This window comes from Nicotiana tabacum, chromosome 2, assembly GCF_000715075.1.
Source record: "Nicotiana tabacum cultivar K326 chromosome 2, ASM71507v2, whole genome shotgun sequence".
Taxonomy (NCBI): Eukaryota; Viridiplantae; Streptophyta; class Magnoliopsida; order Solanales; family Solanaceae; genus Nicotiana; species Nicotiana tabacum.
In genome coordinates this window covers 61053094-61077903 of record NC_134081.1, presented here as the reverse complement: position 1 = coordinate 61077903, position 24810 = coordinate 61053094, and the positions used below count along the sequence as shown (strand labels likewise).

Sequence of the window (24810 nt, the reverse complement as noted above, 5' to 3'; positions counted from 1 at the left end):
GAGGTGAAATAGATTTTATAATTACACTATATAAGTATAAATTTGTTATTCTTTTCATCATTGATTAATATTAAAATAGATACTCCCTCTTTTGAACCAAATATGAAGTCTATAAAGTATTAATTAAACTTATATGCATTATATTAACGATTAAGAAATAAATAAATAAAATTTAAAAACTGAAAAGTAAACTTAGTAAGAAAAAATATCAAAACAAAGTTTCACTTTAAAAAGATTTTAACTTTAAAATTTAATTTTCGATTCAAAAGTGTCGGAAGATCATTTCTTTAGAGTAATATCTACTAATATACAGAGTAATAATAACTAGTGATTGAATATGCAGTTGGATAACTAGTAAGGATTTGTGTTGACGCTGAAATCACCGTGAAAATAGAAAACAAGAACTAAATAAAGAGAAAACGCAAAGAAAGGAAAGGCTCAATTTTCATTCAATATATCCTTCTCGAAAGTGCATTACATGAAAAAATGGAAAACAGATAATGTACAAAAAGCTAACTAGAGGTGTCAGAGTAAGATTATTATTATTTTCAGGACTAAAGTATAACTCCAAAAACTTTGAGGAAGCTTCATTTGCAGCATAGACCAAAAGTACACATTAGAATTAATTTCAAATAGGATTTCTTGAAAATTGGAAGGACTACTATCATTATTTACTAATAAACAAAGGACCACATGTGCAAAAGTCCCAGAAGGAACATACTTACTAAAATATCGTAGCCGTCGTGAGCAAACCCGGATTAAAAGCGTAAAATATAATTTAGACTAAATAACTATCCTTTACTATTTTTCTCATCAGACAATAAATAACTATCTAATCACAAAAGATTCCCCATATCATCCAAACTCCATTAGTACCCAAATCCTCTTAACACTGTTCCGTACAGATTTTCTCCTCCATTTTTCTCTCTCTCTCTCTCTCTCTCTCTCTCTCTCTCTCTCTCTCTCTCTCTCTCTCGTTTCTTCCAGCTCCCCGATTTCAAACTCCCTGCAGATTTAGCTATATTCACTTCGAATTTTGCAATTGTTTCGAATTTTGAAGGCAGAGGGTTTATTGGATTTGCGGTGTAGAATATTGATGGCTGCGAGCGCGAACCCCTCGGCGGGTAATAATAGTGGTGGTCAAGAAGGCACTAGCAATGCGAATGGCGCCACCAGTAATGGTCTCTCCGTTCCGGAAAATTCTGTGGTTGGCCCCACACAGGCGGCTCTACGACACAATCCAGGTCTTGCCGTTGATTGGACTCCCGACGAACAGTCTCTCCTCGAAGAATTGCTCGCCAAGTCCGTATAATTCCTTCCTCTTTTTTTATTAGTTTTGTTCCTTCACTATGTATAAATCATTCTCTTACTTTTGTAGTCTTCTTTGGAGTTTTAGTATATTTAAGTTTGCTAATGTTCGGTGTCAATTGGTTTGTGAATATAACACCCCATGTGTCCTTCAATCTTGTTGTGAAAAAGTGAAGAAACTTTAGAATCTTGTTTTGAGTTCTGAATTTAACAAACTAAATCTAATTCTACCAAATCCAATTCTTGATGAAGCTCATGTTCATCTGTAATTTGAAGATATAAAGATGTCAGTTTAATATGTCTGCATCTGAGGGGGTTAATTAGATCCCTGTTGCGCCAAAAATGCTCTCAACTGGCAATGGTACATGACACTCGCAACGGTCTTGTACTTCTGTTTCCTTTTTGTTTGGGAGGATGGGCGAGGAATGCGGAACCCTACAAGTTTTAGGGTACCTTCGTGAAACTTTATATAGTGGATGTATCTTTTTGAATAATTTAGACAAGATGTAAACTGCTTAAAGGTAATCTAATGATTAGTTAATTCTTCACCCTGGTGGATTGTGTTCTGCATGTTGTAATTCACTTCACTATCTTAAAAGTACATTAATAACATCTGTTTTGTGCTTCATTGGCTCCTGAGCTTTGCATAGGAGTCATTAACACTTCTCTGATGATGCATCTTCTGGATGCCAATATTAATATAAAAGTTTATTTACTTCATAAAGAAATAGCTATAATGACAATGAGCACTTCTTGCAACCAACTTGGAAATTTACCCGACAGAGCTTGCTATATTATGTTTAAAGGAGGGAAGAGAATAACCTGATGGCTATAGAAATCCTTGTATCAGTTAATAACTGTGTTATGAATGAAAATGGCCAAGAGGCCACGGTGGGGGACACATTGTGAACGTTAGCAAATTTTGAGTGGGACCTATATTTAGGAGCATGTGAGGCAATTGTATTGAGTGGTCTTGTAATTCCCTCGTCTCCCTTCTTCTCTGGCTTCTCCTCCTTCCTCTGTATCTCTCTCACTCAACCCTCTTATTTCCTTGTTACTGTTTTTATTGCAACTTCCTTACTGTTGTTCCGTGTATTTGCAACTTCCTTACTGTTGTTCCGTGTATTTGATCCTGCAGCTTCAATACACACACACATATATATATTTGATGAAGTGATCCTGCAGCTTCAATATAACTTAGTTGCTCCTTTACAATGTGTTTAGAGTGATTAGAGTTCAACATATTGGTACTTTCATTGCTCATACTCCATGACTCTGTACTTTTCTACCATGATAAACACTCAACTCAAGACCATCTTTGAATTAATGATGGCGATGCAAGAGAATATCTATCGCCTGCTCCTCCAATTTGGCAACGTTTGTCCTGTGCTTCTCAACTTGATAATGTGGTGTTCGCCTGCTCCAAGCCGTTCACTGATGCACAATGAGATGCAACTATCTTTTACCTCTGTGATGGAATCTGATTTAGTTGATATAGAATCATATGAGGACAAGGTATTCGATGAAAGATCTCTACGAATCAACTATATGTACAGCACATTAGAGTTCAAGCGCTCTGCTGCTACTGAGATTTTGGCTGTTGAACCTACGGAACCCGCACGGAATGAGGTCATTGCTTCCATTATCCCAAAACTAATGTTAGAGGGTAAAAATACCGGTAAGACGGCTGCTACTTTTACTACTAACCTTCTGGAAGGGTGTGATGCGTTTAGCCCATCATCTTGGAAAACCAATTCATTACCACAAATGAGGAGAGGCTGGGACTGCTAGGAAATTGTTTGACGAAATGCCCAGTAGATATATGCTTTCCCAGAGTGTTTGTTGTGCTTGTATGGGTGAGATCGAGAAGGCATTAAAATTTTCAGATTTTGATACTTTTGTTTTAATGAAATTGCCGCACCACATCAAGCTGCCTTGGTACATATTTGTCTCCATTTCATCAAATTGAGGAAGGGAACACTATGTTCCAAATATTTAAAGCAAAAAGAGAATCAGGGTTGACGAGATATGGAGTTATCTTCTAGAGATTCTATGATTTTGAACCAGATTATGTTACACTTTACACCATTTTTGGATAGAAACGCGTACACCTTTTTTTTTTTTTTTTTTTTTTGATAAAATAAGTGATTTCAATAGATGGCATCCAGAAGATGCAAGAAGTACATGATTTGGCATTTGAGCTTACAAAAAATATTTCGGCTTCTATACTTAATTGGCTAAGCCAGAGCTAAGGAACTAATGAAATCCAAAAGATGATCGATATTATTGATAGGGTAGAGTCTAGGCCAACAGTACAAATTTGCAATACACATAGCCTTTAAAGAACCTATAGAAGTTGAGTTTCCATCAAAACATCTCTTGTTTCTCTCTGTCCAAATGCACCAGAAAATACAAGCAGGGACCATTGACCAGATTTTCATGATGGCTTCATCAACTCTCCATAAACTCCAGTTCTTATAAGCGTCCTTGACTGTGTAAGGGATGACCCATTTGAGACCAAAAAGGCAAAAAAACATGTACCATATGTCTGAGGCCACCTCACAGTGTAGGAGCAAGTGGCAGATACTTTCAGCTTTCTTTTGACACATGTAGCATCTGTTAGGTAACTGGAAGTTCCTTTTCATCAGGTTATCTTGTGTGAGGCATGCCTCATATAATGTTGTCCAGGTGTAACAGATAACCTTTGGTGGCAGCTTGGTTCTCCAAATAACTTTCCAAGGCCAGTTATCTATCATGGGATTACTAGAACACATCTGTTGATATCCCACCTTGACTGTGTAGATGCCTCCACCATGATTCCCCCATTTAAGTCTATCCGCTACTTGGGAGTTAACATTGCTTTGTTGTAGTCTTGCATAAAGGTCTAGCAACTCGTTTATTTCCCAATCATGCATGTCCCTTATGAACTTCAAGTTCCAATTGACCCCTTCCCTATATGTAGCAATAACCGCATTAGGATTTTGGGCTATGGTGAACAAGTTAGGGAATGCGGCTTGGAGGGTAGAGTTTCCAAGCCATTTATCCTTCCAGAATCTGATGTATGTACCATTCCCAGCTTCAAAGTGGATGTTCTGAGCAAAAGTACTCCATAATTTGCTGATGCCTTTCCATAATCCCACACCGTATGGGGCATTTGAGACTTTTGAACACCAGTGATTTAGCTCTCCATGTTTGGCTTTGATGACAACTTTCCAGAACCCAGAATACTCTATATTGTATCTCCACAGCCACTTCATCATCATGTTTTTATTGTGTGCTGCTAGATCTTTGATTCCCAACCCCCCTTGAGTTTTTGGTTGTGTAACCTTTTTCCACTTGATCAAGTGGAATTTATGTCGTTCATTATTGCCCTCCCAGAGAAAGTTTCTTCTTAGCTTATCAAGTTGCTTCAAAACCTTTGCTGGGATGGGAAATAGAGACATGTAGTAAGTTGGTATGCTATCCAATACACTGTTGATAAGTGTTAATCTGCCTCCAAATGAAAGATATTGCATTTGCCATGATGCAAGTTTCTTCTCAAACTTTTCTATGATCCCGTTCCAAATTTCAGTGGATCTAAATTTTACTCCCAAAGGTAAACCAAGATAAGTAGATGGAAATGAACCAATTTTACATCCCATAATACCAGCCAACTTAGCCAGATTTAGGACTTCATTAACAGGATAAATGGTACTCTTCGACATGTTCATGTGCAAATCTGAAATAGCTTAAAAAATGAACAAAGTTAGGTTTAGTTGGATCACTTGAGACCTCTCAGCTCCACAAAAAATCAGTGTATCATCTGCATAAAGTAGATGAGATACAACAGTTTGAGTCCCAACATTCCTCCCAATTTTAAAAGCTTCTATCCACTATAACTGACTGGCTTTCTGCACCATTTTACTAAGCCCTTCCATGGCCAAGATAAAGAGGAACTGTGAGATAGGATCGCCCTGTCGGATACCTCTTTGTGGAGAAAAGAAACCCACTGGACCCCTGTTCACTAAGATCGAATACTTAACAGTAGTGATGCTGAACTTGATCCATCTTATCCATCTTTCCCCAAAGCCCATGTGCCTCAGAATTGTGAGCAAGTATGACCAGCTCACTTTGTCAAAAGCTTTCTCAATGTCCAGTTTAAATAACAACCCTAGCTCTCCACTCTTAAGTCTCCAATCTAGTGCCTCATTTGCAATGAGAGCAGCATCTGTGATTTGTCTCCCTTTTACAAAAGCATTCTGACTCCCCGATACCAACTTCCCAATGACTGTTTTAAGCCTTTCAGCCAAAAGTTTAGAAGCAATCTTATAAACACTGCTTATAAGACTGATTGGTCTATAATCCTTGAGCTCGGTTGCGCCTTTCTTTTTAGGAATCAGAGCAATAAAAGAGGCATTAATAGATTTAACCATGTGGCAGTTGTGGTGAAAATGATTCATTGCATCAATAACTTCCTTTTTGATAATCTCCCTAGCATGTTGAAAGAATGCCATAGTAAAACCATCAGGTCCTGGAGCCTTATCCGGAGCACATTTTCTAATAGTTGAAAGAATCTCCTGTTCCTCAAACTCCCTTTCCAACCAGTTTCTCTCAGCTTCTGAAATCCTAGCTAGATTGTCAAATCTAGCTGTCGGCCTCCAAGATTCATTCTCTGTGTACAATTGCTGGTAGAAGTTCAGGATTTCACTTTTGATTTCCTCCTTATCTTCAATGATGACTTCCCCCATCTGTAGCCTATCAATGCAATTGTTTCTCCTATGAGCATTAGCCATCTTTTGGAAGTATTTTGTATTTCCACCTACATCCTTAAGCCATAAGCATCTTGATTTTTGTCTCCATGAAACCTCCTCAATCTTTGCTAACTGCTGAATTTGTGATTGCAGGTTGATCATTTGAGCCTTCTCAACTTGTGTTTGAACTCTGCCTTCAGATGATTGTTCTAGTATAGTTAGTTCATTAAGTGCCTTACTTTTTTGAGTTTCTAATTTTCCAAATACCTCCTTGTTCCAGCATGAGATGTCTTTCTTCAGGTTTCTCAGTTTTTGAGTCAAGATGAAGTCTGAACTGCCCACTACCTGATAACTGGACCACCATCCTTTAATTGAGTCCATGAATCCCTCTGCTAGCAACCACATATTCTCAAATTTAAAATAAGACGAATTGGAGTCCCAATCCCCACATTCAAGCATTAATGGCTTATGATCAGACTCTACTCTGGGTAAAGCCACCTACTTTATTGCATTGAAGCTGTCATTCCACTCAGATGAGATTAAGAATCTATCAATTCTTGTAGCCTGAAGTTGTTCTTCACCTCTAGACCATGTATATTGAGCTCCATGTAGGGGTAAGTCCAACAGTTTCAATTCCAATATAATATCAGAGAAAGATTTCATTGCTCTGGACCTTCTAAGACAGTTGAATTTTTCATGCTCATATCTGCATACATTAAAATCTCCCCCTATCACCCAATGCTCATCCCAAATACCCTTTATTGCTGCCAATTCATGCCAAAGATCCTTTCTTGCTGCATTTGAATGTCGCCCATATACCCCAGTGTAACACCACCTGAATTGTTCTTGGAGACTTTCTAGAATGACAGAAACCGAGTATACCTTGCTGAATGTTAATGCTTTTCCACAACCTCCTGTCCCACAAAATGATAACCCCACCTCTTGTGCCATTTGCTTGCAAATCTGCCCAGCTAGCCCATCTATTTCCCCATAAAGAACCTACTAATTGTTGTGACAACTCTTCAATTTTTGTCTCCTGCAAACATACTATATCTGCCTTCCACTTCATCAACAAAGATTTGATGATCCCCCTCTTCTTACTCTCATTCAACCCTCTAACGTTCCAACTAAGGATTTTTACTTTCATCCCAAATGAGCTTTGTGAATCCTGCCCCTTACCCTACCTTCCCCTTTACCCTTGCTTAAATTCGAAACTAATTTTTTCAATTTTGTCACCCCTTTCTTCTTTTTTGTCTTTGAACAACCCCCTTCTGACTCCCTTTGCTGCAATTTAGATTGTCTTCTCTGGTCCATTCTTAGAATCATATTCAATAATTCGTGTTCAAAACCAGTTGCATTAACCCCAAATGCTTTGCATGCCTTCACCATAACCAGCTTTGTCCATTTCGAAGTGGATATAACAGAAGGAGTATGAGCAATTTGTTGATTAGAAGAGTTATCACTGTACCAAGGAAGGGATAGAGTATCACTGTGAGATTGAGAAGAGTAATCAGATTCTGAGCCAAACACTGGTGCTAATTCCCTGATCCGTGGAGGAATAGAAGGAAGTTCTATATCCTGGGGCAATTTTCCTTCATCATCAGCATCGCAGAGGCTCGGGCAAACACTCCCTTCTGAATCAGACATCATACGCTTAATTTCCAGAGCATGGAGTTCTATGGAAAGGGGATCAAGATTATGTGGTGGAGGTGAAGAGTGTGTTTTAAGAAGGCATGGGTCTTGGGTTCTAGCCTTCCAGATCTGTAATATCTTATTTCTTCTTTTTGGGCCTGGTTGTAGTAAGCCTGATCTGTTTTCTTTGTGTTTGAAGGCCCAACTTCATTAATAATGCATGCCCCTTTGTCTGGTTTCTTAATAATAATTGTTTTAGGCCCAACATCCTTAATAATACTGGCCCCTTTTGCTGGATTATTAAACCTAATATAGGGCCCCACCTCATTGGCATATGACAATTTTGAATTAAAGGCTAAAGGCATGTGCTGTCCCTGTGGCCTATCTACTGATTTGACAGCTGCAGACCTCGAAACCCTAACCCCTTCTTCTTCAATGAAACCCTTGCTGCTGCAATCCACCCCATCTCCGGCGACCCATAATTTGGTGTGAGCATCTGAAATTATAGAAATTTCATAGCTTAGTTCTCCCACTTTCAATTCAAGTTTACTAGGAATTTCTTCAATTGATTTGTTGACACAAATCGTAGCCCAGTGCAGGTGAGTCCTTTTCTTGGTGTCTTCGTCGGTGTCAACGAAGCCGCCACACAATTCTCCAATAACTCTGAAAGAGCTTTCCAACCGAGCATGGAGAGGAATTCCAAAAGCTTTTATCCATCTACGTTCGGAGTTTGGTTCCGCCATTGCCAATCCTGTGACCGCTGACCACCACTCCAATGACAACCTTCTTCCATTCCAGTACCAATCACCTGCCTTGACTCTAACTGCTTCTTGGCGAGAAGGCATCTCAAAGAGGAAGAGATTGTGCGCAATTGGCGTAACCTTCAAGCCTGCTGTCACTTTCCATCTGTTAGTAAACCATTTTTGAACAACTTCATGGTTTGGAGACATGTTGAATGGGTCATTAAATCTCCCAACTAGACATTTAGCAAGAAAATGAGAGCTATTTGCTTCAGCCTTTGCACTAATTTTGATTTTGTTCTGATCTGCTACTGCACCATTCGTCTCCATTGAAGGCCAGAGCTCATGACTAGCAGCTTCAAAATAAGATCTTAACTGAATTTGATAGTTCCAGTTCGACGCCGGTTTTTCTGGCCTCCAAAGAAATCTCAAGATTTTGTCAGCAATGTCGCACCATCCTCCGTTTTCGATAATTTCTGGGATAATCACCGATGATTTCCTGTCACCCAACCATGCCTCAATACGAACAAATCTGCCATAACTGTTGAAATTCTGGTATACTCTGTAAATATAAGCCTCAATTTTCCTTCCCCATCTCCTGCACAAGTTCCCCTCTCCCCGTGAGGCATCTTTCAAAGCAGCGCATACCCATCTTAGATTGTTTTCATCGATTCTGATCTTGCCGATGAACCTCCTGCTGCGTTCATAGAGTAAAAACCATCTAACCCGATCTTCACTGATGTCGATTAGTTCGAAAGACTTGTCTCCTGCTGAAAAAAAAGGTCCTCCCCTCCATCATGGAGGATGGGAACTCCCCGGAAAGGACCAAGAACTAATCAGAAAAGTTGTTGTTTGAAAGTTGGCTCATTTCCCAAGAGAGAAAAAACAGGGTTCGTTCCTTCCTACAATCCATTTAGCGGTGCAACAAGGACATTGAAGTTAAAGCTGAAAGAGGAAATAAATCCTCCATTGATAAACACAAGTGCATAAATTGGCTTGATTAAAAAAAATTAAGTTCATTGTTTACATTTGTTTTGGAAGTTTAGCAATTTTCATTACATCACAAATGCGAGAATTTGCTCTGGGAATTGAAGCTTCGGGACATGAATCCATTTGGGTTCTTAACATAGGCAAAGAGGAACTGGGCAACTATGAATGGCTGCTTGAATGATTCTAGGATAGAACGGAAGAAGGTTCACTTATAGGAGGATGCACCTCATCTGCTAAATTGGAACCTAACAGGAGGTGAATTTACATGTCAGGAATGTCTGCACAGTATCAAGATCATTTGACACTCATTCAGATAGGGAAGAATTTCAAGGACAACAGATTTCCATATGTGCAACTGCTATGTCTGGCATTGTATTCTTTACTAGCCCTTATTTATTGGAAAGGAGTTTGTTAATCAACAGACTCTAGCCGAGTTGTGTTCATAGAAAGGAGAGATTGTTGGCATCTCCCCCGATAGGGACGGGAACGGCCTTCGGGATTTATCTCTTACCAGACACATCCGGAATCTTACCAAATTTAAACTTTATCAAAAAACAGACTCTAGCCGAGTTGACAGCTAAGCTGGTAAAAGAAGTTGACGTTGCTGGTACTGCATGTCGAGATCAGATGGAGGAGTACATTTCCTTTATAATAAATGAGATGAAGGCTAGAGGATTCATATTTGGCTTACCAGAGTTGAATTGAGCCTTAATAGTGGTTGAAACCATACATTGATGATTTTCGTGTTGAGCTTGGTGGGACATGTGTAAAGTAAAGTCCCTAATGGTTATTCCCAAGTTTTGTTAGCAAGCGTAAAGAGGCAGACAACATTGTGAAGCAAGCTTTTGGAGGTCATTTTGTTAATGAACTGTGGTATTGCAATCATGGGCATTGTTCCGAGACTTGCACGATGCTACTTGACTTGAGTTTGGAGATTGTGGGTGTTGACTGTTGACAACCTAGACAGAACTCTGGAGTCTTTCACAAATGTTAAGGTTTGTGCTTGAATTTCAGTTTTGAAATGGATTTGATATGCATATTATTAAACTTGAAAAAAATTCGGTGATCCATCAAGGCATAGAAAATGATGATCCAATAGGAAGCCGATTGTTTTTATGAGTTGTAATTCTTTGATTCATACCTTTATTCTTTGTGTGAATCCCTTTCTGGAGCAAAAGTAAATATCAATAGGGATACATGTGACCCTATATTGAGGGAAGCCTGGAATTCAGGACCTTCGACGAATTGGTTGTTCCCCATGAGCTCATTCCTGTGGGCTGTGGATGATTCTCTCTGATGATTGCCTGTGAGTCTAATTTTTGAGAATGGAAATATAAGGTCAGTGCACTTTTGTATTAAGGAAATCCTACTTGAGTTGGAGCCACAATCTTCCTCCATGTCTGATGGTTTACACTTAAGACTGGCATTTCGTGGAAGAAGAGAAGTCAAGTGTTGGGAAGACTTATGTTTCTTTACCTTATGGGTGAGATAGATGCTAAAAACATTGACATATGCTTGAACTTCAGTCAACTGGATGCTTGTGTCCGGCTTTCTTTTCTCTCGTGATAGTCCACAAGAATCAAGCAGAGTGGAGAGCAAAGCGCTGCTGAATTTATCTTCCAAATGGAATTCCTATATCTCCCATGCCTTATAGCATAGAAGTGTCAACTAAGTTGCTGAATGATGGAAGTTCTTAATTGCAGTAAGTGCTAAAAAAGCATTTTTATTTGTTGATTCCCGGTCAGAATTTAATGATCTTGATTTTTTCTTACATCTGAAGGGGTATGTTCCACTTCTTGAAGGAGAGACAAGAGGAAGCAAGTGATGGAGCGGAAAGTGACAGAAATATTTTATGAGAGTGTTCCTCTTTCCTGGTTAATATTGCTCTATTCGAACCTTGAGGGTAAGGTTCTTTTTGAGGAGGCGGGGTAATGAAATTGGCCAAGAGGCCATGATGAAGGACCCATTGAAAGTTAGCAAATGATGTATGGGACCCTGGTTAGGAGCATGTTAGGCAATTATATTGAGTAGTCTCTGTGCTTCTTCCCCTTTCTCTCTATCTGTCCCTCTCTTCCCCTCTTCTTTCCTTGTTACTGTTCTAATTGCAACTTCCTTACTGCTCCGTGTGTTTGATTCTGCAATTCAATATAATTTAGTTGCTCCATTACAATGTGTGTTGCGTGATTAGAGTTCAATACAAACTACACTCTATGTAGATGAGCAAATATCATCTGGTACTTTGTTTTTCTTGTTATTAGAGTTCAATACAAACTACACTCTATGTCCTAGATATGGTTAACTGAACCATGCATTTTAGCCCAGTACGACAATTCTTTCTGTTGGTTGATCAGTATTTGTTTCAATTTGCTGCATGCATTGTCAAGCAGCATCACTTACGCCAATTGTGCATTCTTAATATCTGTGTCATGGTTAACTTCTGATTTGCTTCCTATTGAAATGAACTGTTAAATGATGAATAGGAATTTTACTTTTGCAGATATGCAACAGAAAGCAACATATCTAGGTATGCTAAAATTGCAATGCAGTTAAAAGACAAGACTGTTCGAGATGTAGCACTGAGATGTAGATGGATGACTGTAAGTTCTCTTATTCTTTTTTAACCAATTTATCCACATAACATAGTTAGCGGAGTAATATAGATGTTATAGATAAATGTTGTAGTACAGGCCAAAGAAGAGATGAAGAAGAAGTACACTAATTTATTTGCATAGCTACTTAATTGTGTCCATGATGTTGAAAGCTAACTTTCTACAAATTGTGTTTCCCCAGTACAACTTAAAAGTGGAGAGGCTATCTTGAGCTTCGTATACTCGTACTTTTAAACAGCTGAATAATATAAATTTTCGGATTGGTTGGATTGGGTGCCTTTCAAGCCTTCTCTCTTGGACATGATACTTACAGAAAGTAGTCGGTTGGGAGGGATTTATATTTCTACTAACAGGGTCTGTACATTGTGGCAGTTAGTTTATTTTCTGATTGTCCATAAACAACCTGCAGAAGATAGATGAAATGCGGGTAAAATTAAAGAATTTTCAAGAGCCGCGAAAATCTTTCCTTAAATATCAAGTTTCGTTAGTTGAGTCCACGACCATGGTTGAATAATATGTGCGTGTGGGGGGGAGGGAGGGGGCACACATCATTCTTGACTCAAATTTAAAGTTCATAGCTGCAGTGTTATTAAAGCTATACCACATATTAGTAGATTCGCCACGCTTTCGCAGTGTTGTAGTACAGGCCAAACCGCGAAGGTGTGTGCCTCGTATCCTCTGGGCTCTATCTTGAGGAGGATGACTCTAATAATAAATGAAGCTAGCAAAGTGATATATAAATTGTACATTATGATGATTTTATTACGATTATAAAAAAGGAAGTTATAAAAGAAAATGTCTATAAACCTCAATTTAAAACGTAAAACTGAACTTTTGCTATGGATCAGAAATTCTGAATGATTCGTGAATGTGATTTATATGTTTTTTGCTTCTTGTATTCCACATATTTGTATTTTGTTTTTGGATTCTCTATCCACATATTTATTGTGTGTGTTAACCCCCCCTTGTTTGCTCCATTATTCGCTAAGTCCGTCCTTCAATTTCATTTACCCTTAAAGCCCAAGACTTTAACAATTTCTATGCTTTTCATCTTTGATAAAACTGTAGTTGAAGAAGTTCCCTTTTGGTGAAATCACAAAATTTTAGAAAGGATTTAAATGAGAAAGTGAAAGGTTTCCCCCTTTTGGTTTTAAAGGGTCCTGCCTTCCCTGAGGCCTGAACAGGGTTCCTCAATGTTTGTAAAAATGGTATTGCTATTTTAACTTCTCCATAAAGAATAATATTATAATACTGTGTGCGGACAAGTGCAGCTAGTGGTTTTGTTAGAACAGCCTTTCTTCTGAAGCTGGAAGGCATTACATTCCCTTCTTTTGCAACTAAATCCAGCTATTTTGGTTTGCTTTAATAACATTTAGCTGTTCATTCTTCTTTTACTTTTTCCTTGTGGCAGAAAAAGGAGATTGGAAAGCGCAGAAAAGATGATCATAACTCAAGGAAAAATAAAGACAAAAAGGTATTGCAGTTTTCTGGGTTGCATAGTTGTCAGTTTTTTTTCCTAAGCCTACTAAAATATGAGGGTGTTTTCTGTCATTGTGTCTCTGTTGAACTTTCTACCGACTTTTGTGTGCTACAATATAGACCCATATGCAGCCATGTCCATATCAACGTGGAGAGGTCATTGGTTTCATTTTTGTCATTTACCTGCAAGTATTAAGTGTGTCTTTGTCGACTGTAGACTGACTGTTGTACGTTACAGTATAGACCCACATGTTGCCATGCCCATTATCACTGTGAAGAGGTCATTGATATCATTTTTTCATTTAACTGTTGAAGTATTATGCTTCATAAAAAACTATTTAAGTATAATGTTGATGACAGAATATTAAATTCATCGCCTCCCTTGAATGGGCAAAAACTGGGATCTTTATTTGTATAGTATGAAACTTAGATGTCCACAAGCAAATGGATTACTGGCATTTTTGGTTAAGCTGAATTACATTTTTAAAAGCTATCTCAGTATCGCTTCCTGATATTTGTGCCGCTCTTCTGGTATGCAATCTGCAATTCCCTTCAACTTAGCTGTCCTGGTCATTCCTTACTGCGATTCTCTCTTTGTGGACTAATATATTTGCCCTACGTCCAATGAATTCCTATATTCTATTTGTATTGTCTCAGTCATGTCAGCTTTTTCATGGGGGAAGTTCGTCGCAAGGCTCTTCAGTACCTTTCAATATTCTGTCAAGAAAGGTTTATTGGTTCACCGTTTAATCTTAAAGTAAGTTCAAAAGTCATCTTTATCTCCACATGTGACCCACTTCTATTTAAACACAATAAAACTGTTACCTTATTACCTATGCTCTAACAACCAAGGGTTTGACTTAGTGGTCATTGAAGTTGTCACGACCCAAATTCACGTGACCGGCACCCGGCACACTACCCGACCCGAGTGAACCAACCCATATGTCAAGACCAAGTATAATTTGCGGAAGCCAATTGAAAATCTTGTACATTTTCAAATCAAGTCACAACAATTTTTTTCATTTCCAAAATCATACATGAAACCTTTCATAAAAATGATATAATCAATTAAATGATTATTCCTTTATGCATGACGTCCACAATCCTATTTTTTACAATCCCACAACTATCTATGGAGCCTCTATACCAAAGAATAAAACCAACACTTGGAGTAATTCCAACAAAATAGGATTGTAACTATCTATGGAGCCTCTATATCAAAGAATAGAACCAACACTTGGAGCAATTCCAACAAAATAAATAAGAAAGAACATGATAGCTACCACGAAATAAAAGTTGTGCTTCATAATACCTCGGAAAGAGAGTCATCCTAGCCCTGACCGCATGCCACGTATCATACATCATCCTGGAACATGTAAAGTAAGCGGGACCCTGGAGGAAGCCCCTAAGGGCTGAGTACACCACGGCCGTACTCAATAAGTGTCATAGACTCTCTCTTACTTAAGTTCTTGGGACAAACTTTATAAAAATAATGCATCAATATTTGATATAAAACGATAAGAAATTTTATGAATTCATGATCCTTGTCATTTTAAATGAAAGACAAGTAAAACGTAACCCACAATATATACTTTTAAAACATTTATATCAACTCAAGATTTTGGATAAAATAATACAAAATTATTCCATTTGCTTTAAGTCATCGAAATCACTTTCGGCTCCTTAAGCCTAAACATAAGAAAATAATCCTTACCTTTCACTGGGAGTACTATACTATCACCGACATAAGAAGGTCAACTAGGTTATGTACCTAGCGGCAAGTATCATATACTCTGCTTGCTCAGGTCGTCTCATTGTAGTGCCGTACTAATCGACTCAGCCATGCTAATAATAACACAAAATAGTACTCTCTCGAGGGAGAGCACTCTGCCGTAGTCTATACCACAAAGTGGCCATCTACGCCTACACTGACACGTGTAGTTTCATGACAACGAACACAATATATCAGAAGTTAATCTCGGTGAACACAAGTAACTCTCAAAACATTTGATACTTCAAAAATAGATTCATAGCATAGTAGCTTCAAAGGATCTATTTTTATCAAATCATAGCATATATAGAAAATCTAAATCATTTGAACAAAATTAAATAAACAATCTTTTACATGCTAAAGCCTTTAGCAATTTAACATCAATCTTTAAAAGATACCACAAGTGCTATTCTGTTCATCAAATTTTAAAAGAAATAATTTCCATGAAAACTTATCTTTAGCACTCAATTATGTATACTCTTTTTTTTTTGAATTGATAACGTTATTATATATTAATAAAGTCAGTACATATGTTGTACTGGGAACCATATTTACAGGTAATTATGTATACTCTTTTCAATACGTAAATTTTATTAAAAAACTTATAACATTTACCTTGAGTGTCATTTTGCCAACAAGATTTAAAATAAAATTTTATAAAACATCATGACACTACATATGCAACATAATATTTTAGTACATGGAGACATCCGTACTTATTTGTCCCCACAAGCACGAAAGCACATTTGCAAACAACTTAAGTATTAACTCAAAACATGCTTTTAGAGAAAGTCCCTCAAGTAGAGTAAGTTTTAATCAACTTACCTCGCTTTCGCTTTATTAACATTCACAAGCTTTCAATCCTCTTCCATCATTCCAATGTTGATTAAAATGCTCAAACATCACCAACAAGTCGATATCTACAATTAGATATCCTAATTACATCAAAATATGACCTAAGATATTGATCAATATCCATATATGGCTCATAAGCTGGCTACAAGCCTCCAACAACTCAAATCGCCAAATAGATTGCTAAACCATTCAACTTTGTTCTTATATTTTAATACCCATTCAAAGTCATTAATGATACTACATCAATTGTCCAATGCCACCAAGTTACTATTTATCATCTTCCATAATCCACACTTGCAAAATATACAATTCGGTTGATTACTTGGTTGATCACTTCCATCTTTTGCTAACAAATAATTCCATAGGTTTATTATATTCATTAATTTCATCGCCTAAATTACCATTCATCTTCTCTATTATTTTCTCAAAAGTATTATTCATGCCATGAACTAGAGTTTTATAATCTAATCTTTCAACCATTAAAACTTGTAACAAATGCTTCAAATACTTCGAACTACTCATAATAAACGAGTTTGAAGCATTGGAATTACCTCTAGTAGATCAATCTTGAAAAATCACAACTTTGGTGATTTTTGTGTTCTTGAGGATTTGATGATGAAATTTAGTATTTGGATGTAAGAATGATGTTAGAACTCATGTATATTGAGTAAGAATCAACCCAAAACATCATTAACAACTTACCTTAGTTGATTGGACTTGATTTGAGCTCAAAATCGCCTCTTCACCTCAAGAACCCTAACCCCCAATATACAAAATACTCTCTTCCCCCGATTTTGTATTTATAGGCCCAGATTTCTGGGTTTCGGACGCGGCCCCGGATGCTTCGCATCCCCAGTTCACTCCTCTTCGAAGCTCGGACACCGACCCGGATGCTATGGCAGTACTTCATTGCCAGCCTTTCTTTTGGACGCGGCCCCGGATGCTTCGCATCCCTAGTTAACTCCTCTGCCAGCCTTTGGTAATTTGGTCATAACTTCTTATAGGAATGCCCAAATGACAAACGGTTTGAAGTGTTAGAAACTAGACTCGAAGATCTTTCATTTGATAGGTTGTACATCACATAACTCCTTATATATATGTAGATATGCTCGTCCAAAGTTAGGTCTTGTGCGTACTCATTTGGAACTTTAGTTTATCATGTAATTTCCAACTTAATTTGTCCCAAAGGCTCTCCTTATGCCTTATATCACTTCAAATACACCTCGTACACTTATTATCATATCCAATTAATATCTATCATATTAATAGTCCTCGTCTGCATACAAAATAATATAATTAACACACATCAACTTTCTTAATAGCGCTTCAGTATTTCGAAATTTTTTCGGGATGCTACAGAAGTGGGTTTAAATCTTGGAGGCCATGGTTCACTTCCCAGCAGAGACACAAAACACTAGGTGATATTTTCTCATCTGCTTATACTTTGGTGAGCAGAGTTACTCGGTACCTATGTTGATAGGAGGTAGCATATTATTGATGGAATAATCAAGGTGTGCACAAGCTGCCTGAACACCCCTTTATTCCAAAAAAGAAGAAAAATAAAAATACCTATGCTCTATCAAAGTAGGCCATTGTAATTGGGACAGAGAATTGAAGAGGCCCTAGTCTCTCTGTTTCTTTGTTTCAAACATGTCTTTACAATGTGGCTTTGTGGGAACTAAGGTAGCAATTAGCTTTATTTCCTAAATGGTGCGGAAATCCTTAGTAGTTGAGGACAGAAGTAGAAAATTGATTGCAGCAGCCAGTTGTACTACTAGCTTGTATGTGGTAGGCTTTGTGGATGAATAAGTAGAGGGTGAAAGGAATGATCTTATTATTTGAAATGTGGAAATGCACAATTATAGACTGTTGGATGAGCTTGATTTAAGAGTTCCCCCTTGACTCTGTGCACAGTAGAAAAAGTATGATGGTGCTTGCTTTGCACAGGAAAAAAGAAGAAGGTTTCGCTGGACTTACAGTACGTTTTTGGTTAAAGGATAAAAGAAGGAAGGGAAGGAGAATGTGCAGATAAAAAGAGAGGAGTGGAACGAAAAAAAGGAGAAAATCATAACATTTTGTGTCTATATCAGTATTGGAGAGAAAAAGAAAGAGAAATTCACATCATTAGACATTGATATCCTTAATATATGTTTACTTTTTGATCATATTGTGGAGCTCCATTTGGCATTGTAGAAAACAGTACTAAAAGATATTAGGTCCCTTCCCACTTTTTGTTTCAAGTCGACCCCACCCAAGAAAACATGCAAAGTCAAAAGGGGAATCTTCTAATTGTTTTCTTCTTAAGTGCTGCTTAGTGAGTGAAGGATCATTTAGTTCTGCAATGGGTTTTAGGTTTGCCAAGTATGTTTCAAGATCAGTGTCGGATTGAAACAATCCAAAAAAAAAAAAGGATCAGTGTCAGATTCAAAAAGAAATCTCTGCAAATATCATGACCAGCTGGATGGTTCTCCCCGTACCAAAAATGAAACGTGTAAATAGCACTGGACTTGAGCCTCTTAACATCCGTCCCCTTTATTTGTGATGTTCTTCTTTCTCTTTCCATCCAAATACAGAAGAATAGCTCTTGAAATCTACCTCTTTGGCCAGCAAATAATACTGCTGAGATGTCACTCAATTCCTCCAGACTTGGGCAACTTTCTTATTCCCACACACAAACACAAAAAGAAGGTTCTATATCTCAATAAACCAGTCATAATGGAGGAGTGATGGTCCACTGTTTCTGCAGCTTTCTTGCAGAACATACAATTAGCACTAGTTCTTTTCCTCTCTCCGAAGTTGTCACCTGTAAGGGGACTTCGAAAGCAAAAATGGGACGCTTTCCTTGGTCCTTTACTTTTCCAATTATTTTCAAATGAAAAGGTGTCTCGTCTGTGCTGCTGAGAGCATAATACTGAGACTTCAGAATATGAGCCACTGCTATGCCTTTTTGACTAAGCAGGATTCAGCTCCTCAAGTTGTGCAATGAGCTTGAAAAAGAAAGAGGAAATAATGGACTCCACCTCCCAGCTTGTGCTATCCTTTGAAAACAGGAACGGATGTGAGTCACATTATGTGAAAAGTGACAACTGCAGTCCTTATTTCTTCTATACTGGTATCTCACTGATATCCTCCCCACTCCCTTTTGGAAGGAGGCCACGGTATCTTACTGATGGCTCTCCGCCCCCTTAAAAGGATTCTTTTTTTGCCTTTCATCCTTCAGCTTTTAAGGTCAAATTTCTCGTTTTGATGTTGGATCGATCTCATTAGATAAGAACTCGATGTGTCTAGGTACTTGGGGCGCAAAAAACTGTACAAACCCACAAGAACACACATAGACACACATACACTCTCTCTCTCTCTCTCTCTCTCACACACACACACACACACACACACACAGAGATTCATACTCTGCATGCACACATGTCCAACTGGACAAAAAATACATTTTTGCTCTCACGAAAATCCTATTATATACTATATACTTGCATTTGTTATATGTAGATTTGGTGGGTACGTAGAGAGAAACTATCAGTAACATGAGAACCCTTTAGTATGAAAACGCACGACCTTAAGGTTTGGGGTGGATGCTCAGAGTCTTTCAAACCATTATTACATCAATGTAATAGGAATCGCTGGTCGATGTCCAATTGACTTGCAAAGGCATTGTAGTTTTAGTGGGTTCTTACTCCATTTGCTCCTCTAGCTTTAAGTCGCCTTCACTTCCAAATATTAGTGTGATTACCCTAGTCCATACTATCTACATGTAGATATTCCATCAATGCTCATTTTTGACATGTGATGTTTGGTCATAAAGAAATTACATAGCGGTACAAGTTTCTTCTTGAAGTCATATCATGACCTTTCCTCTTCAATTTGGTTTGCAGTTTGTAAGTGTTGATGATTGAGAAAAATGGAAGGGCTGTTGCCAATTTCATGTTTCTTGATATACGAATCTGCTGGTGCTTCAGTGCTTGTCAGGGCTATTTCCCTTATCTAAGCTTTCATTAGGTAGGACAGCCCAAAAGCTGGGGTTTTTAAAGTGTTGCTTACTTAATTTCTGAGGAAGAAATGACTCGCACCTTTAGCTAAGTCCTCATTAAATGCAAAGGGTATATCCGCCTTCTTAGACTGCTATGGACCTACGGTTTCTTTTCAATTCCAGATTCTAAATCCTCTTTGAGTGCGTAGAGCTTATGAGCATCTCTGGACTGTTGTGCATCCATGATTTCTCATCAACTCCAGATTCTCTTTGACAGCTTGGTGGAATAATTTGAGATTCATTGCTCAAATTGCTTGTGGATCGACTAGTTTTTTCCAAACACCTGAGAAATATTTACTTGCAACTGAGCTACGCCTTCTTGGAAAATATTGTTCTTATTTGGTATTATTTTAATAAGGCAGTCCTGTGCAGTTTTGTCAATAATAACTTCTTTGTCATGCTTCCCTTGTTTTTGATTTTAGGAAAAAGTAACAGATTCTATGCAAAAATCTACCCATGTTGCTAATCGTGCAAATGGTCCTCCCTATGCTCAATCTGTTATGTCAATGGACAGTGATGATGGAATTTCCTACAAAGGTTGGTTCTTATTCACACTTCTGGCTTTACACTTAAAATTGAGTGAAATCCCATGTTCTTGAGAGTCTTGCTTTTCTGTGTGAGAGTCTAGATAGACATGCCTGGAATTGAATGTAGAGGAAAGTTTACGTAATTGGAAAGATGAAATGGATAGAGTGGATGATTAGCACATCACCTTTTGTCTGCTACATGCATAATCCGAGATTATAGTGTCTGGCATTAGTTGTGCGTGTTGCTTGATGTTGTTAGACTTTAGAAGCCATCTTTTTCTTTCTTCCAGAAGGTATTTTTGTATATAAGTTTCATCCCGAGATTATACCTCTTCTTAGATTTGCTTAAAATTGAAAAGCTAGACTGGTGGAGATGTGAAAATCAATAGCTCGATTATCAAATTTTCATCTGTTTTCCAATGAAAGTGCGAAGTTCCTAATTTTCTATTGACATGTCTAATGGTCCGGCCAATTTATTAGTTCTGAAAAATGACGCTAATCAAGAACTTTGAACTCCAGTTCTTAACGGAATCCATTTTAACTTCTGTTGTGCGAAGGTGATCCAATTGTTTTCATAATTCATGATTAGCTGAAGTTTGTAATATTGGAAATAATATGATCAGGAATGCTCTTTATCACTTTGGAAGAGCTAGTCCCTCGGTGAATGCACAGAGGATATCATTTAGTATGGAGAATAACAAGAAAATGATTTCACTTTTTCCTATGGAAATTAATATACTAGTCAAGAGGAATGTAGCATAGAAGATGTCATGTAGTATGTAAAAGATGTCATGTAGCATGGAGATATCTACTGTCCTCCATGGATTAATCAAGGACCGCTCTTTTTCCCTTTGCACTTATAATCGTAACAATCAATAGATTCAAAATGGAAAAATGGCGAAAAGGAGCAGTCAGTATTACTGTTTTGATATGAAACTGTAAAGACTTTGTATATCTTCTGAGTTTTCTTTCCTTCTCTTATATCTTTTTGTGGGAATTTCTGAGGAGTGTGTGAATCTTGTAACTTTTGCAGACATTGGTGGTACCACCGGCCATCTTCTTGAGCAAAATGCTCAGGCCTTGGATCAAATATCTGCAAATTTTGCTGTTTTTAAGGTCAGATGACGGTTCTTGACAATTTCATTTCCACTGCCTCATCTCCGTTTCTTTGTGAGAGATGACAAAAATGATGTCGGATCAAATACGTGAACAAACCATACGAGTCATTTTCTGTTTTTTCTTTACTCCCTTGACCTATTATATGTGATATAACTGAAATGGATGTGGAGTTTAGAGGAAATTTGACTGAACAAGAAATATGTTAAAAAAATAATTGGTAATTTATTAAGATGGTGGAAACATCAATCATTACGAGTTCAATTGTTTAAATGAACTTGAATTCTGAATGAAGTGAGAATTGCATTAAGTCATGTCTAACATTTCTAGATGTACCAGAAAGTTTCATATAAAATGGGATGGAAGGAATAGTATTTCCATAAAAACTGAGAATATTTACCTCTATTCTGTTTTTTCTATGAACATTACTTTACCCTTCCTGACCATTTGGTTTAGATCAAGTGTAACAAAGATATTGAACAGTAATGTGGATAGATTGTTACTCATGCATCATTTGGTTATTGGTAGTATTGACATCTTTCTTATTTTTGTTTCGGTGCAGATCCAAGAAAACATTAACCTTTTCACTCAAGCTCGAAACAATATCCTCACCATCTTAAATGAGTATGTTGTGGTTCATCCTTCCCCCTCTCACTGGATATGTATGTGTGTATGCTTTTATGCAGTGAATATATGTCGTGAAGCTTATGCTATCTCTTTAGCATAAATGAATCTTATTTGCAGTGAGTGATACATGCTTTTATTAAGTGGTACTTTTGCATGCATTGTCATCTAGTTTTGCTCAAACTTATGTAATCTGTTTGCATTATCTATGGCTTGAATTTCAACTTTTATAAGCATATCGTGAATGTCTTCAACTGCTCTTGATTGTCCATATTGGCTAATATGTCTTGTTGCAGCTTGGTTTAAAATGGAAATTCTCTAAAATTGTGAAATTATGAACCATGACTTGCGCATTGTAATTGAAAACATATGTGAAATGATTTTCGAGATTAGGAAGAAACTTGCCACTCTCATACTTAACCTGAAAGATCCCTAATCATTGAAATCTTTTTACAGATCTGTTAATAAAGTATATGCTTGTGCTATATGCTAAACATGAAATCTTGAATGAACAATTTTTATCTCCTTCAACCGAAATGTTTGCTTTAATGTGTGTCAACTTAAAAATTGTGGAAAATAATACTTGATGATGCTTTCCTGTTTTAGCCTTTACTGTAATTCTACTTGTTTTGCTATTTCAATGCATGCTAAGATAAACTATTTCTTGCAGTTTGAATGACATGCCGGAAATAATGAAGCAGATGCCACCCCTCCCTGTAAAGCTAAATGACGAGCTTGCCAGCTTAATCCTTCCGTCTCGGCCACTCTTGCCAAACAAATCATGAGATCCTGGTTTCTAAAGGGCTTGGGCTATCGATAGATGTTTCTCAGAGTTTACTGAAGTTGAGATCCCCTGGATTACTTAGATAGCATAATAAAATAGTGAATCTAGTCTAGTTATTCCTCTTGGAAATATGTATCAAGATGAGTTCCTTTAGGTTGTTAGGACTCCATTTGTTTACATTAGTTAGTTCTCTTTTTATATCATGTAGTTTTGTGTTTGATGTTGATTTATTTTAGCTGGCTGGGTTAGCATGTGCATATAGTTGGAGTAGGAAGGATTGCTGTTTCTGTAAATTAACTGATGCAAATAAGTTAAACCACTGTTTTTGTTGCAATGCAGAATGCACAATTGTTACGGACTAAAAATTCTTTCCCTGGCAAAGAGACAAGAAATAGGAGAAAATGGACAAACTCCTCTTTTCCCTTCTTGTATATGGTATACTAGTGAGGGTGTGCCCGTGCCCAATTGGCATAGCTAAAGCTGTCAAGTTTTTTTTTTCTCCTCTAAAGTTATTTGGAGCAATTATAAAGTTGCAGTTGATGAGGATTAAAGCATCTCTAAAAAACTTTTCTAATCCAAATGCCACTATTTGCATAATAAAGCTCTTTTTTACAAAAAAAAAAAAAAGGTTATTATATTCTGCAACAATTTTCTTGAAATCAAATAGAGTTATAGTATATTAATGCTTAATACAATCAAGTTTTTTTCAGAACTATTTACACTTTGATTAAACCATTTTTTCACAAATATAACATTTCTGTATCAAGAAAAATATAAAGGTTTTAAGCTACAATATTTCTGATATCAAATTCATTATTAATAGCACCTTAAAGAAGAAACTTAAATAGTCCTCATAAAGTTGCGCTCAAAAATATCATAAATGGTAATAATAAAAAGACTTGATTAAATACTAACCTAACTTAAAAGAAACAAACATTACAGTAAGAAAACTAAAACAAAATTACATTAAGAAAATCACCCTATTATCGTAAAATAATTTTTGCGGGCGTACTCCTAATTGACTATACTGAAAAATATTGTAAAGTGATTTTCTCCTAAAGTTTTCTTTTCCTTTCAAGCAAATTTTTTTTCCTTAATTTTATTGATTTTTTTCCCCACAGTTCTTTATTATAACTTCTGCGAAGTTGGTATTCAAAAAACAAAAAAAAACAAGTGAAGTCGAAATGCACACTAAATCCAACACAAAATCAAGTTATTAAACCAGAGATCATCATAGGAACAAAGCTCACTTTTGGCAATAATAATGGAAACTTAAAGAGGGCCCACTGTTTTACAAATTGTTCACACGTGCCTCTGGGCGTGGTTATTTTTGTCTAATAAAAAAAAGGTCAAAGGTCCAAATATACGCCTCTACTTTCGAAAATGGTCTAAAAACTCTCGTTATACTATTGAGTTATCTATACCCCTGCAGTTTATTTTAGGTTTAAATATATCCCTCATTTAAATGGAGGGACACGTGTCATTATCCTATTGGCCAATTCTAAATATCTTCTAATTAATTAAAAAGACCCATTACCCATACCCGAAAAGTAATTTTCTAAAATAATTTTTTTGTAAAAACTGGAAAAAACTGAATTTTTTTTCC

General features: G+C 37.0%; 1 protein-coding gene and 1 pseudogene across 1 annotated transcript; both read left to right on the top strand.

Moving 5' to 3' along the window:
* The first annotated feature begins 857 nt into the window (after nt 1-857).
* LOC107791984 (uncharacterized) lies at nt 858-23538 on the top strand. Its single transcript, XM_075233527.1, has 7 exons — nt 858-1302; nt 11898-11997; nt 13421-13483; nt 20576-20690; nt 21714-21796; nt 22359-22420; nt 23091-23538. Exons 1-7 carry the CDS (start codon nt 1097-1099, stop codon nt 23203-23205), a joined length of 744 nt encoding a protein of 247 aa, XP_075089628.1. The 5' UTR covers nt 858-1096; the 3' UTR covers nt 23206-23538.
* Nucleotides 9837-9948, top strand: LOC142174160 (U6atac minor spliceosomal RNA; annotated as a pseudogene).
* Nucleotides 23539-24810: the final 1272 nt, after the last annotated feature.

What these genes read in the sequence shown, in the direction of transcription:
- LOC107791984 (XM_075233527.1), top strand. Translation starts at nt 1,097, where the DNA reads ATGGCTGCGAGCGCGAACCCCTCGGCGGGTAATAATAGTGGTGGTCAA. An exon ending in TGAGATGTAGATGGATGACT is followed by an intron (nt 11,998 to 13,420) that starts GTAAGTTCTCTT and finishes TCCTTGTGGCAG; the next exon opens with AAAAAGGAGATTGGAAAGCG. An exon ending in CAAATTTTGCTGTTTTTAAG is followed by an intron (nt 21,797 to 22,358) that starts GTCAGATGACGG and finishes GTTTCGGTGCAG; the next exon opens with ATCCAAGAAAACATTAACCT.